The sequence below is a fragment of the Trachurus trachurus genome (assembly GCF_905171665.1).
Source record: "Trachurus trachurus genome assembly, chromosome: 13".
Lineage (NCBI taxonomy): Eukaryota > Metazoa > Chordata > Actinopteri > Carangiformes > Carangidae > Trachurus > Trachurus trachurus.
Genome location: NC_139892.1, coordinates 33625438 through 33640542, shown reverse-complemented (window position 1 = coordinate 33640542; position 15105 = coordinate 33625438). Strand labels below are relative to the sequence as shown.

The following is a 15105-nucleotide window of genomic DNA, read 5'->3' as shown; positions in this document are numbered from 1 at the left end:
CCTCCACCAGTTTCTTCAACCACTGAGAACCCAGAACTATGCCTCGAATATGTACCAGAACCATAGATAGACTGTAAAAAGAATGGACGTAGCACGGACGTCACCCATTGGTTTTGGGGAGTCGTTTTTGTGACTCAAATACGGCGGCCTGAACAGCGCCATGTTGGATTTACCGGCCGAGAACCCGCCCACTGGCCTCGAAGCAGCTGTCCACGGAGCTGCTCGGACCTGTCACCAAACGTTTCCGCGCCCTAATTGGCCAGAGTTTTAACCTAATAACAGTACAACGGTAGAGTTAAAAAAAAATTCACCCCCCTCAGAGTGTGTGCGGGGGTAGAAACTATCGATTGAGACCAAAAAACGTTCTGACACCAGGCTTTGATCATGTTTATTGAGGATGTAAAATCGGCGATTTTAACATGGGGGTCTATGGAGAATGCTCCCTTCTGACACCAGCCCCCAGAGGCAGCCGAGGGGATTGCAGTTTTTTGAACGCGGAAGTGAGCTTCACTTCTCAGACTGACAACTGCCCCCTTGACCAGAACTGCAAAATCTGCAGAAGTTGACAATGATGGTGTCACACTGTATCAATGACGGATCTCAACAAGCAAGGTGGGCTGCTGAATGTTACTAAGACTCTCTCCTAGGCCTCAGTGATGTGTCTGGAGCAGATGTGCCCCCATTCATTTACAGGAGCTAATAAAAATTACCTTATTAGCCTTATCACTTAGAATCCAGGACGGTTGTGGGTGGGACAACCAGTATATATTTAATAGAGGTAGATTGCATTGATTATTTGATAATTGTTGCATGTACCACATTTCAATCCATTTTTACTGGTTATTGTTGCTCCTTTTTGTTTAAAATGAAACACCTTATCTACATTTAAAGTAAAAGCTTTCCCAGATGTATTGTGTGTTTCTTTAAAGTGCCTGAAGCCTCACTGCCTCAGTGATTTAAAAGTACAGCTTGTGAGTATAGGTCCATAGATAAATGCTCTTGTATAGGTTGGTCTACACTTTGACAACATTTTCCTGGCAGCAAAAAAGCTCAGATACCCAGCGACCATTACAACTGTCATAATGTTGTCAACAAGCAGGTACGGTACATCTATATATATACAGGCAGCCTACGTATATATATATTTGATTACAGTCAGTCAGACAGTTTTGACATACAGTAAGGAAGGCGCCACTTATGTGAAAGCTGATCAGGTGCACTGTACTTGAGACCCCAGCAAACACACATACGCCGATCAAGAATGACATTATCACCACAGGTGAAGGGAATAACACTGAAGAACACTTAATGGCACCTGTTAGTGGGTGGGATATAGTATATTAGGCAGCAAGTGAACATTTTGTCCTTTAAGCTGATGTGTTAGAAGCAGGAAAAATGGGAAAGTGTAAGAATTTGAGCCAGTTTGACAAAGGACTAGGCAATGGCAAGGCAAGGCAATTTTATTTGTATAGCCCGTTTTTACAAAGAGTTTGTCTCAAAGGGCTTTACATGGCATCGTAACAACATCCTCTGTCCTTAGACCCTCACATCGACTGAGGAAAAACTCCATGGAAAACCCTTTTAACAGGGAGAAATCGGAGACTAAACTGTGATGGCTATAGACAACTGGGTCAGAGCATCTGAAAAATTGCAGCTCCTGTGGGTTCTTCCTGGTCTGCAGTGGTCAGGATCTATCAAAGGTCTCCAAGGAAGCTGCCGCCCCATGTAGAGGCTACAGTCCTCACTGCAGGCGGCCCCAGTTTGAATCCCACATCGGGCAGCCCTTTCCTGCATGTCATTCCCCCATCTCTGCCTCCCCATTTCCTGTCTCTCTCTCAACTGTGCTATCGATAAAAGCCCAAAAAATATTTTTTAAAAAAGTGTCCAAGGAAGGAACAGTGGTGAACCGGCCACAGGGTCATAGGTCAAGGCCGAGGCTCATTGATACACATGGAGAGAGAAGGCCGGCCTGTGTGGTCCCACCCAACTGACCAGCTACTGTTGCTCAAACTGCTGAAGAAGTTCATTCTGGTTCTGATAGAAAGCTGTCACAATACACAGTGCATCACAGTTTGCTGTGTATTTGGCAGCAACAGGGACCAACACAATATTAAGCAGGTGGTCATAATGTCATGCATGATTGGTGTCCACAGAAAGCCTATTTAATTTCCTCCCATATTTTTTCATGTTGCATTCTCATAGGAAAATAAATGATTATCTTTGAGATGTTTCTAGTCCACCTGTCGTAAATGTAATTGACTGGGCATTATTATTTTGAAAGGCATAGTCTTGTCTGGTCTCACAGCCGACAATGCATATCAGACCAAGCCATGGGGGAACTTCCTGTAAAGCTGAGAGTCAGGATTGTACAGTATCTAAGCACAGATCTGGGGAAAACTACAAAAGAATCTGCTGCACTAAAAGTTCCCGATTGCCCTGTGGCTTTCATACTTTTCTAATAGAAGAAGTTTTGGAACAGCCAGGACTATACTTAAAGCTGGCCTCCCAATCAGTCAGAAATTGAGAGTAATCAGGGAAAAAGGCCTTGGAAAGAAAGGCGACCAAGAAACTGGTGGTCAATCAAAGCTCCAAACATCCTGTGTGGAGATGGAACAACCCTCCTGAACACTAACATCAGTAACACTGCCGGTTATAAATGCCCCTTCAGTAGAAAGTGGTTGCACTGTGGCCCACTCTAAGCGCAAACACCAAATCACTGTTTAAAACTGAATACAGACGTGTTTATGCCCTCTGAGGTTTGAGGCCATTTTCTCGACTTTTACATATTTTCTTAAATTGATCTTTTTAAGATACTTGCAGATGTAACAATACTCAAGTGTTTTATGTCTAAATATTAGAACCTCCGCTGTAAGCACACTAGAACACCCTAGAACACTATATAAAGAAATAATTTAGGCCAAAAAGAAATTTGAGGTCTGCTTTTTGAAAAATTTCAAATCCCTTGTGAAAACATTCCTTCAGTCATGAGAATGAACTGTTTTGGTGCTTGAAATAGGATATGAATACAGAAATATATATGAGTGTAGAAAACAAGTCTAAAATGAAATTTTGTAAGATTGTTTTTTGAGCACAAATGTTGTCATTCTGCCTTCTATTTTCACCAAATGTCTCAAATGTGAGATAAAAGAAGCTGAATATTGACTTCAAATTACATATACTAAAGCTCATAGCGTGCACGTGCAGACCTCAGGTTGTTTAAATGACTTGAATGAACCCCGGTACCTTTCTGATCATGTGGCCCCCCACCTAACGGCTGTGGCCCTAAACAACCGCATAGTGTTTATGCCAGGGGCCGGCCCTGGGTAGTTGTGTTGCATATGGGTGACCAATGGTGAAATTCAACTTTCAGTTGAGTCAGTCAGTCAGTCACAGACATTCACAGACAAAGGGACCAATAAGCTGTGTGTTTTTGCCCCCCGCCCCCACACTAAGTGGTCTAGTACAAAAGCAATCTGAATTCATCTTCTGCCCCAGCAGACCAAAGTCTGGTCTCTAATGTTTCACTTATGTGGTTCAGCTGTGCCAGTGGTAATGTATTGACAGACAAGCTGTTTATGGGCCACTCAGGAAAGATTTAATATGTACTGTAAGGTGTTTATTTTTTTGTCTTTTCATTCACTTCTCCTTTGCTCCTCTTCTAGTGCCTCCTCGGTTTGTGGTGCAGCCCAACAACCAGGATGGGATCTATGGGAAGGCAGGGATCCTAAACTGTTCTGTTGATGGATACCCTCCTCCCAAGGTCATGTGGAAGCATGCCAAAGGGACCCTAGGTACAGGACCCATCTTTCATTCTTTTTTCTATACTGTGATGCATCTGTCAGCTTTTCTTTGTCCACAGTCATAGGTCCAAACTGTCCAAAGTAAATTGTCTGCTATTGTAACTATAACATAATCACCTGTTCCTGTTGCTGTCTCTGTCTTTCTGCCCAGCGGGTATTGGGAACCCACAGCAGTACCATCCTGTACCTCTGACAGGCCGCATCCAGATCATGACTAATGGCTCTCTGCTGATCAGACATGTCCTGGAAGAGGATCGTGGCTTCTACCTCTGTCAGGCCTCCAACGGGGTGGGCTCCGACATCAGCAAGAGCATGGTTCTCACTGTTAAGAGTGAGTATGCTAACACACAGTCAGGCTAATAGATATTATATAAATCTAATATATTTTTATTCACTTTTACTTATAAAGGCTATTTTATCCTGTAGTATTTTGGTAGGTTATATCTATCTATCTATGTATCTATCTATGTATCTATGTATCTATGTATCTATCTATCTATCTATGTATCTATCTATCTATCTATCTATCTATCTATCTATCTATCTATCTATCTATCTATCTATCTATCTATCTATCTATCTATCTATCTATCTATCTATCTATCTATCTATCTATCTATCTATCTATCTATCATTCTATCATTCGTATCGGAGTATGACTTTTTCACAGTAGATGACTGCAGTGAGGCCATCTACCATGCTCCAGTGCTCCTGATTTATCAGTCTTTGTACACACACACACACACACACTCTCACTAACTCTGTCAAACCAATGAGCCAGCTCGCACTACTCTCCCTGTGCTCTGTGGACAGGAACACACACAGACACACATAGATGCTCAGTGATAAATTGGTGGAGCAAAGGTGACCATGGACATAAGAGCAAAACATTAAAGAAGAGCAACATAGAGAAAAATGAATAGGGAAAATGTACATGCATACACACACACACACACACAGATTGTCAACATCAAGCAGGGTATTTTGTGATGTCATGTGACTTTTTAGCGTGTCGTACACTGACCTTGCATAACAATTTACACACAACTAAGTTAACATTACATTTCTGGCACCTTTTGCCTCTTGCTCTCTCAGACACATACTGTACGTATAACCAAGAGCACATAAATACATCTACTAGTTTCACCATGTTCTTCTATCACAGGGCTGCCTCGCTCTCTCTCTCTTTCTCTGTCGCTCTCTCTCTCTCTCTCTCTCTCTCTCCCTCTCCTCCTGGTGTTAGTGTTATTGATTGAACCGTTCCTCTCCTCTGCTTCCCTCAATTCTGTCTGTTTCGCTCAGCAGAGAGGGAGGAAGAGAGGGAGGGTGAGATGAATAAGTGATGAAAACAAAACAGCAGAACCCTCCTCAGATCGATATTGTGTGTGTGTGCGTGCATTTGCGTGTGTGTGTGTGTGTGTGTGTGTGTGTTTGCCACAGAAGATTGAGTGTGTAAGTGATTTTGTGTAAGGAGTGTACACGAAAGGTAGAGTGTATCGTTTTTGCCTCTTCATTCACCTAGACCCCAGCGTTAACTATTGGAGAATGAGAGAGGAGGTTTATTGACTTTACCTCATTGACCATAGCTCTTCATTACTCCACTGCAATGGAACTTGGCTACTCCGAACTCCACCTTTTTAACTGCTGGCCGTCCTACCCCTCTCCTCCTCTGCGCTCTTTCCCTTGGTTCTCTCTCTTCACTTAAACCTTTCTTATTATCCGCTTCTTTCTTTTCCGCCCCCCCCTTGTCCCTCTGTTATCTGCCTCTGTCATTTAATATCCCTCTCATCAATCTGTTTACTGTCACCATTTCTCCACGCTTCTCCTCATTTGTCCTCCCATTCCCCCTCATCTCACACTCCATTTCCTTTCTCCTTTCAGTCCCTGCGATGATCACCAGTCATCCCAACACCACCATGGCAAAGAAGGGGCACATGAAGGAGTTGAACTGCACAGCCAGGGGAGAATGGCCCATCATCATCCGCTGGGAAAGAGGTGACACGGTCATTGACCCTGACCGCAACCCCCGGTACTCCATTACCACCAGTCCCAATGAGAAGACTGACGAGGTGTTGTCTACGCTCAAGGTAACAAACGATTATATGCGGTAGAGCACGTAGTTGTTCAGACTTGACAGCAGAGAGTCTGTGACTGCAACTTTTACACTCTGGTGTTGTTTGGTTAACTTCAGTATCGAAACATCAGTCGTGAAAGAGCTGTAATCAATCATGGCCAATCACATCCGTTCTAATAACTGCTGAAAATCCGTGTGCCTCCCCCTGTCCTGAACATTTGATAATCCATGCAACACAATGTCCAAAAATATGATGACAAGAAAAGATGATATCTCTTTTTCAATTAAATCCATGTTTCTGGACATATTAAAAACACATCATGTTATGATTCATGGCAGCCACATCCAACATCTCTACTGCTATTGGAACATACTTCAGAGATACTTCAGGTGATAAATCGGCCAAAATCATGGGAAAATGGCAACAGTCCATACAGCTGACCCACAGGGAATGAGTGGCACTGAACTGAAGGAGCTTTGTGATGTAAAGAGAACATCATGTAATGAATCGACTGTGTCCAATGAGTTCCGAGGATGCCATCATCTCACATGCAAAGCAACTGAGCACAGGGCTTGTGTGTGTATTTTGCACGACATTTTAATCACGGTAACACCGGCAAAAATTTTCATTTCTAATGTGCCCCTTTCACAAAATAAAGGAACTCATCACTTGGAACTTTCGAATAAGTGTATACCTGTAGGTAGTTAATCATGATTGATAAGAGTCGTACTCAAAATTTCCCACTGGTGTAATCAGCATAATCAGAAAGAATATTTAGATATACAGTACGTCCGGACTGAGCTTGGTGAAAAAATAGCGTGTAGAGTAGCTGTGTTGGGTAAAGTTCACTTTTGATATTTTTCAAGCGTGTCTGTGAAAAAATGGTGTAAAAAAAGGGAATCTGGACACTCCACCTTTCTTATTAATGTAGTGTGCAAAAACACCTCCCCATCACAAAGCTGTATTTCACACATTTTGCCTGTACAAAGATAGAGCTGTTTGTCTCTCTGACATTTCTCTTTCTACCTTTCTCCCTACAGCTAAAGCCAGCGGAGCGTGAGGATTCAGTCTTCTTCTCCTGTCATGCCATCAACTCATACGGAGAAGGACGAGGCCTTATCCAGCTCACTGTGCAAGGTAACCATTCCTGCACGAATTCATGTACCTGTATCGTCTCCTCTTCATACTACTAAGAGCTGAACAAACCCACTCATCACTCCTGCCATCCAAAGTTGTCTCTATTGCTGCTGCCTTCTCCGCCTTTATCCCCTCACTAACTAACTCTCTTTTAAATCCTCAGAGCCCCCAGACCCTCCAGAGCTGGAGGTGCGAGAAGTGAAGGATCGTAGTATGAATCTGCGCTGGACACAGAGATTTGATGGAAACAGTGTCATTACGTCCTACGATATTGAGTATAAGAACAAGACAGGTAAGTGAACAGTGCATTCCTCAGTTTACTACAAAGGAAGATAGAAAGTGAATCCAACAGTGGAATAAAAAAGCAAAGCCATTGCTGCTTCTTTTCTTCTTTTTTTTTAAGCACTACAGGAATGTGATGGACTGTCAAAATACAAAATCCTACATTTCTGAATAATTCTACTGTATTTCATAGGAAAATTAGAGTGAAAAAATAGGACTTCATATATCTATTCTACTATTCAGATACCTGGGAGCTGAAGCATGCCACTCGAAACATCTCCCCCACCAACAACCAGGCCAACATAGTGGACCTTCACCCTGCCTCCGTCTACAGCATCCGCATGTACTCCTACAATTCAATAGGAAAGAGCGAGGCCAGCAAGGAGCTCACCATCAGCACTGAAGAAGCACGTAAGTATCTTGAGAGCACTGCTTTCTATCAATGTAAATGTGAGTGATTCAGCACTTAGCGCTCTGCATCTGTGACGACACTGACATCCGTCCTTGAATAAGCATTCTGTATTAAAGTCTGTTCGAGAGAAACTGAGAGAAGAAACTTCACTGAAAACTGTGGACGAGAATAGTCGAGGATAATGAGACGTCAAACGCGAATGCCACAGAATATTCCTTCAACACCCTTTTGTCTCTGTCTCTGCAGAGCCTGATGGTCCTCCCATGGAAGTCATCCTGCAGCCTGTGACCTCTCAGAGCATCAGGGTCACCTGGAAGGTAAAGCATTAGACTAGAACTACTTGCCTTCTGAATGTAAATCACTTAATCCTGTTTTGCTGCTTGCAAAGTAACCTAATATATTTCTGTCCTGATTATATTGGTGACCCAGTCATTGCGGCTGGTATGACTATAAATAGATGGGTCTGATGTGAGTATTGCCTTTCTTTATTTCATCCATTAGGCTCCCAGGAAAGAGCTGCAGAACGGCGTGATCCGGGGTTACCAGATCGGTTACAGGGAGAACAGCCCGGGCAGTAACGGCCAGTACAGCATTGTGGAGATGAAGGCCACTGGTGACAGCGAGGTCTACACGCTGGACAACCTGAAGAAGTTTGCCCAGTATGGAGTGGTTGTCCAGGCCTTCAACAGAGCGGGCACAGGGCCGTCTAGCTCAGAGATCAATGCTACAACACTGGAGGATGGTGAGGGTCAACATACACATAGCTTATAGCTCAATATATGAGCATGAGATTTTTTTTTGCCTCTTTGTCTGTGTACAGTATGAGAACAAATCTGTACTATTCAAGCGATCAGCAGCCGCAATAAGGTCAGTAGGTTAAACAGCAGGGTTCGTTATATAGCTACAGTGGAAGAGTAAACTGTCAGCCCTGTGAAATATCACCCTCTGTCTGCTTTGGCTTTGATTCACAGTTTCTGCACTTTTTTTCAGTTGCCATTGTTCTTTTTCCTTCTTCTCTGTCTGATCTGTGTCAAATCATGCCATGCTTTGTAACCTAAAATTACTACTTTCTCTCTATTCTCTCAACAAGAATGAATGTTGGCTGGAGGAACCAAAACGTTTGTTTTTTTTCTCTTTTTCTCAAAGACATAGTCTCATAGACACAGTACACATTCAACAGAGCTGAATGTGTACTGTGATCATTGGGTGATCACAGTACATATTGGGTGATCCATGTGCAATGAGACTTGTGGAGGTCTTGCCACGCATCCTGATGGCTAGGGGGCAGATGGGCTAAATCTTGAGTGAGCAAATGCACGAGTGAATGAATGAACTGAAAAAAAAGCAACAAAACCCCTTCTCAGACCGCAGAGTTCCTACATTTAGATTTGTTTTCACTGCATCTGGTTGTGAGCAAGAAAATGCACTTAATTAGAGAGGATCATCAGATATCTTTCATTCAGGCTGAACAACTCCCAGACTAACAATCAAAAGAAAAACATTTTTGGACACAAAACATGACCCAGATACATCCAAACTTAACTTAAATTTACAAACATGCAAAGAAATTAAGAGGAATTTTATTAACTAACAGACCCGACTAATGGGACATCCACCACCTCCTTGGTGCAAGTATTGATACAAGTCATCTTCTAGATGCATATTTTGCATTGCAAAAGGGGAAATGTTTTTGACAATATTTGCATTTTGCAAGTGATCACATAAAATAAAACCAGACATTTGCAGGGTAGGTGTAGAAGTAAAACAGCAGGACAATGGACCATTGGGCTTCAGGTTGTTTTTGGAACAGATATCTTTAAAGTGGCTTTAATTTACTAATCAAGAGGATTTTTTTTCCCTTTTATTCATTTTCACAAAGCAGTATTTTCTGAGTAAGCCGCATTAATTGACTTTTGGTCTCTGAGGAGCAGAAGAAATACACAACAAGTTGACAGCCGTTATCAAAAACCAACAACAAAAAAATAACACAGAAAGATCCCTTCTCTCAAGAAGACCTTGTAAGTTTTGTACTTCTTGTACCTCAACCTTTTCTCTCTATTCTTTATTATTGAGCTGCAGTTAGAAAAAAACGAACAATTAATCTGTATGCCGCTACATCCAAACAATTTTTTCCAATACATGCCATCTTTCTCAGTCTCTCTCATACGTCATCCACATTTGCCTGAGTTCCCCCTTCACAAACAAATACAAATACAAACACACACACACAAAGCACAAACACAAACACACACGTCACATACATACTTGTCCACCCAGTGAACAGTTGGCTGAGCTCCATTGGTCCAGAGCAGACAGAGCCCTCCAATTCTTCCCTGTGGCTGTCACCGTGGCGACAGTGATATTGATGGCCATTATGATAATAGTGATAATAACAAGCATACTAAAAATAATTATAATTAGCTTGTCTCTCTGTCCATCTCTCTCTCTCTTGTTCCCTCTGCTAGCTTCCTGCTGTAATTATCCACAGCTGAGCGCATTGTCTCTCTGCTCCCTCTTTTCATCTTTTTCTGCCCTTCCCTTGCTCCCCTTGCTTTTAACTCTCTTCCTCCCTTCCTCCCTTCTTCCTCTGCCCCTCACCCCCATCTCCTCCTCTCTGTAGCCCCAGTCCAAAAACTGCCTTTCATTATGTTCCTGTATTCCCATCTTTTTTTTTTTTCCCCTGCAAACTTATGGACTTATTTATGTAAGGTTCTTTTATACATCAGCAGCCACTGATTTAGTAAACTTTCTTCTTTTTCCCTTCATCTGTTTAATCCTACATAAACCCCAATACGGACAATTTGGAGGCACCTTTTTGTTCACAGCCTCTCTCAGTTCTTATTACTCCTCTGGTAAAGGTGTGACTATGAAGGGAGGAACTGGCCTGTGTTTTGATGCCTTCTCATTATTTAAGCTCAGAGCCTAAAGGTTTATTCATGCAAAACCCCGATTTTCTAATCCTCCTTTCTCCTCTCCCTCCCTTCCTCCGTCCTGCTCCCCACCTCCTCTCCCTTCACCAGCTGCAGAGAAATTCCCTGGTGGACTTGGCCCAATCCCTCTCTTTCATTGCTCCCTGTCTTTCAGTCGGCTCTCTTCCTCTCTTCCTGCTCCTCCTTCTCTCACAAGTTGACTTCTGTTCATCTTCAACAGTGTGTGTTATTCATTAGCCTGAAAGACTAATGGTCAGCGGTAGCCAACAGAAGAGACACCTGGGCTGTTGGGGACAGAGGGAGGCTTGTACAGAGACAGAGAGACGGTGGTTGTAGAGCTGCTCCTATACACCAGGCTGGATGCATGTCACGGGCTTTTTATCTATCACTAGCCTGTTTACTCACTTCAGGTTTGATATGGAAATGCCTTTTAGGGTTTGAGCAAAGGTTTGTTTGATTAATTATTTATTAATTAGCTGGTCTAAACTGTTCTTATTTGGAGACAGTGTCAGCCTTTGCATTAATTTAAAAAAAAAATCATCTAAATTTTCACAAATACAATTCTCTTAAACCCCAGGCTTTGAGCCAGTCGGTGCAAACTCATGCTCTGAGTTTGCCACAAACTAATTTAGACTGTAGCAGAGACCAGAAAAATCATGGATACCAAATATTTCAGGCTAAATATTGTACATTTGTGTATATTTTGTTAGAACTGTGAAGCCTTTATGTAGTAGTCTCCATGGTAGTTACAGTATGTAGTCTTGGATTTAAATATTTCATTTACTTAGCTTCAATTAAAAGCTCACTCATGAGTACAGTATATGATAGTGAAGATATTTTTTCCCAATGTTAAAGCTACATAAAAGATAAATAGAAACCATTTAATCCTTTCTGTCCTGAAGGACGGCCAGATCACACTTTACAAAGATATGAATTTGAAGAAATGTGAAATCAGTGTAAAAATCATGTTACTTCAAAGAAAAGATAGACCAAAATAATACAGAATATAGTGTACGATATTGTTACAAGTCTGAATAATCATTCATTCATTCATTCATTCATTCATTCATTCATTCATTCATTCATTCATTCATTCATTCATTCATTCATTCATATAATTGAATAGTCATTCTCCATCTTTGAAGCTTAAAGGGTTAAAGGAATCTTTTCATCCTTCAGTGGACAGACCTTTTCTATTGAATTAAGCTGTGAAATACATCCAGTTAGATCACTGCAGATGCATGTTTCAGATAACTTATGTGACCTTTTCTCTTCTTTCTCTCACTCCCTTTGTCTCCAGTGCCCAGCCAGCCCCCGCAGAACATACGAGCCATTTCCGTAACATCGGACGAGGCAGTAATCACATGGGCCGAGCCACCAAGAATGACACTGCACGGCGTTTTGAAAGGATATCGCGTCGTGTTTTGGGCCGTCTTCCCCGACGGAGGTGAGCGGAGTGTGTCGGTCATCTTAACGCAAACACCCATGTCTGATAACAGCTCTGTCCTTTCATCTAAAAACATCCCTCCTTTTCTTTTTCTTTTTTTTTTGTCTCTCAGAGTGGGGTGAAATGCAGAACATCACAACCACCAAAGAGCAGGTGGAGCTCAGAGGCCTGGAGAAGTTCACCAACTACAGCATCCAGGTGCTGGCCTACACCCAGGCCGGGGACGGAGTCCGCAGCAACGTCCTGTATATACAAACTCGAGAAGACTGTGAGTCCATATTAGTAGTAGATGTAGATCGTATTAACACACAGGTGACCAAACAATGAACATCGCTTTGACCACATCTTTGGTGCAGGTCCAAGGTTTGGTTTGGGCTGCAGTGTGTGGGAGGCAGCAAGCCAGGGGTGGTGGTGGTGGTGGAGGGGGGGTTGGGGGGGTGGGGGGGCTCTTTTTAAGGCTGAGGTTGCTGATTAAAACCTCTTTGCGCTCTGATGTGCTATTACCAGTGCTAATGAGAATTAAGAAGCCAAAAAGTGTGTGTGTGTGTGTGTGTGTGTGTGGTTAAAAGCCTAAGGGTGTGGGTCTGTGCATGCGGATTTGTGGAAGTGTCGGTGGTGGTGGTGGTGGGGGGGTGTTTTTAAGTGTGTGTTTGCATGTGTACATGTCTTAGCTTTGGTGTGTGTGTGTGTGTGTGTGTGTGTGTGTGTGTGTGTGTGTGTGTGTGTGTGTGTGTGTGTGTGTGTGTGTGTGTGTGTGTGTGTGTGTGTGTGTGTGTGTGTGTGTGTGTGTGTGTGTGTGTGTGAATGTGTGTGTGCATGTGCTATTGTTTGTGTGCAAGTCTAGCTCAGCACCCAGCACAAGGAGAGGGATTAATTCTTTGTGGCTTAGAGAGAATTAATTTTGTGCTTACACTGGCGGGCTGTGGATTACATCTGTATCCGCCTCTCCTCTCCCTCCCTGGGGCCAGGCAGGAGAGGAGGCAGGCGTCTGGAGATGGAGAAAATGAGAGAGAGAGTGAGAGTGAGAGGGAGAGGGAGAACAGGGATTCTAAGAAGTGTCATTTCAGAAAGGGCCTTTATTCTCTTTCTCTCTCTACGTATATCTCCATTTTATGAGCTGGCCTCGCTGCAATAGCTCTTCAAGTATGTGTGTTGTGTTATAGTCTTTGAGTGTGTGTGTGTGTGTGTGTGCGTACGTGTGTGAGTGTGTGCATTTATGAGGGGAGGAAGCTCTTTTTTCCCTGATGCGGGTTGACACTGTGTCCAGGGGCAACCTCTTCACGTACGTTCAGAGTTCCCTGTCTCACTCGGTCTCATCCCTCTCTTTGCCCTCACTACTGTCTGTGGCATATGGAAAAGTGTTTGCGGTGCAATTGTGCAAACAGCCAGTTCTCAGCCTGCCTTTCCCTGCCTCTGTCTCTCAGACACACAAAGACAGTAGACACTAAGCATAAGTGAGAAGGAGGACAGAGATTCAGTTCGGAAAGTGGCACACCATTGGGTCACAGCGTTTGGTCTCTTTTAAGAGATTTGTTTGGTTTACATGAACACTTATGTTGATTTTAAACTGCTTTATGTTGTCTAATATTTTCAGAATGTTCTAAACTTATAGTTGTTTATGATTATCAATGTTAGACCAAGGAAATACACATTAGACTCTATTGTTGATCTTAAAGTAATGGTTGATTAACCCCTTAACAGAATTACTGGCATACGCTATGAATGTGATATTAATAGAATTCCATTCATTCATTTACCTGAAAATCAGACATAACTATGGCTGTGAGTAGGTATATATGTCTTTTTGATATGCAAATGAGTCACTGGTCGAATAAGCAATTGTGTACAATGACTTGTCTGTATGGAGAATGATACATAGTGAATAAGGCTGATCCACGGTTAGGTACTGGTGCAGGACAAAAGGAGCTCATTACAGGAAAAGAGAGATAGAGGACATCAAATTACTTTGAAGAGGTAGGCCAAATTACTTAGACCAACAGTTCAGAACCCAGAAATATTCAATTTACTTTCACAGAGGACTGAGAATAGCAGGGGAACAAAGTCACATGCAAGGAAATATTTTGCCTTTTGGCTTAAAATGGAGCTAAATCAGAAAAATTACACAATGGAAAGTAAAAGCTCTCTCCAGTAAGTCCGCTATTTTTCAGTGAGGTGTGTTATTACTATTAGAGCATTAGTGTGGAAAGAAGGTAAACACTTTTTTAATAAGCTTAAATGAGATGATTCAGGATTTGCAGACACTGCCCCTGAGACTGACCCTCTATTTTCTAATGTTAGCCTCTCTGTTGCTTTTTGGGTTTTACAAAGTCTGTCTTGGTGGACTGGAGAAGAACTGTACTGATACTCAAAGTGTGAACTAGCTGCTAATAGCTACACAGCCAATAGAGCCAGGCTGTACTGCCTGTAATACAGTAGGACAAAGCATTGAGTACCAGCAACTGAGCCATTAAGACAAGTTTTTGTTGGCTGTGTTGCCATCGTTTAACATCTAACGATGGTAACAAATGGACAAATCTCCCCAACAGCACTACAAAACAACTTTAATGCTGTTAAGTCAGTGTATTATACACACAGAGAGAGATTTAACTGATTCACACTGTTCTGCCCTTTATTTCCCTCATCTCTACCCTTTATGATTCAGACCCCGGACCTCCAGCTGGCATCAAAGCTGTGCCCTCCTCCGCCAGCAGTGTCGTGGTGTCCTGGTTACCCCCCCACAAGCCAAATGGAATCATCCGCAAGTACACCATCTACTGCTCCAGCCCCGGCTCAGGCCAACCGGTGAGTTAGAGGAGGGGTGCAGAGAGTTTCAGGATTGGGAGCTGGATGAAATGGGAAAAGGGTGAAGAAGAGAATTCAAACATGGCCGATGATGAAGGAGACAAGATCCTTTTCAAATGCAGAACATAGCTTCTGTTATATAATATATATGATGCTAAGATAAAAGAAAATGCATTTAATTATGACATTTTTCAGCATTTGTGTGTTTTTTTTAACGCCT

The 15105-nt window shown here is 42.6% G+C and overlaps 1 protein-coding gene across 2 annotated transcripts in view; it reads left to right on the top strand.

Annotated features, from left to right (window-relative positions):
- dscaml1 (Down syndrome cell adhesion molecule like 1) overlaps nt 1–15105 on the top strand; it is a gene marked incomplete at its 3' end in the record, with an annotated part of 90183 nt that overhangs the window by 62819 nt on the left and 12259 nt on the right. The window contains exons 10-20 of one of the 2 annotated variants that reach the window (XM_083984514.1): nt 3663–3791; nt 3952–4131; nt 5682–5887; nt 6916–7012; nt 7176–7304; nt 7538–7705; nt 7953–8023; nt 8208–8448; nt 11937–12083; nt 12196–12351; nt 14746–14885. In XM_083984514.1, coding sequence (XP_083840640.1) covers nt 3663–3791; nt 3952–4131; nt 5682–5887; nt 6916–7012; nt 7176–7304; nt 7538–7705; nt 7953–8023; nt 8208–8448; nt 11937–12083; nt 12196–12351; nt 14746–14885 — 1664 coding nt within the window. Of the gene's footprint in view, nt 1–3662; nt 3792–3951; nt 4132–5681; nt 5888–6915; nt 7013–7175; nt 7305–7537; nt 7706–7952; nt 8024–8207; nt 8449–11936; nt 12093–12195; nt 12352–14745; nt 14886–15105 lie in introns of both variants that reach the window. The other variant, XM_083984513.1, reaches the window with a different exon arrangement.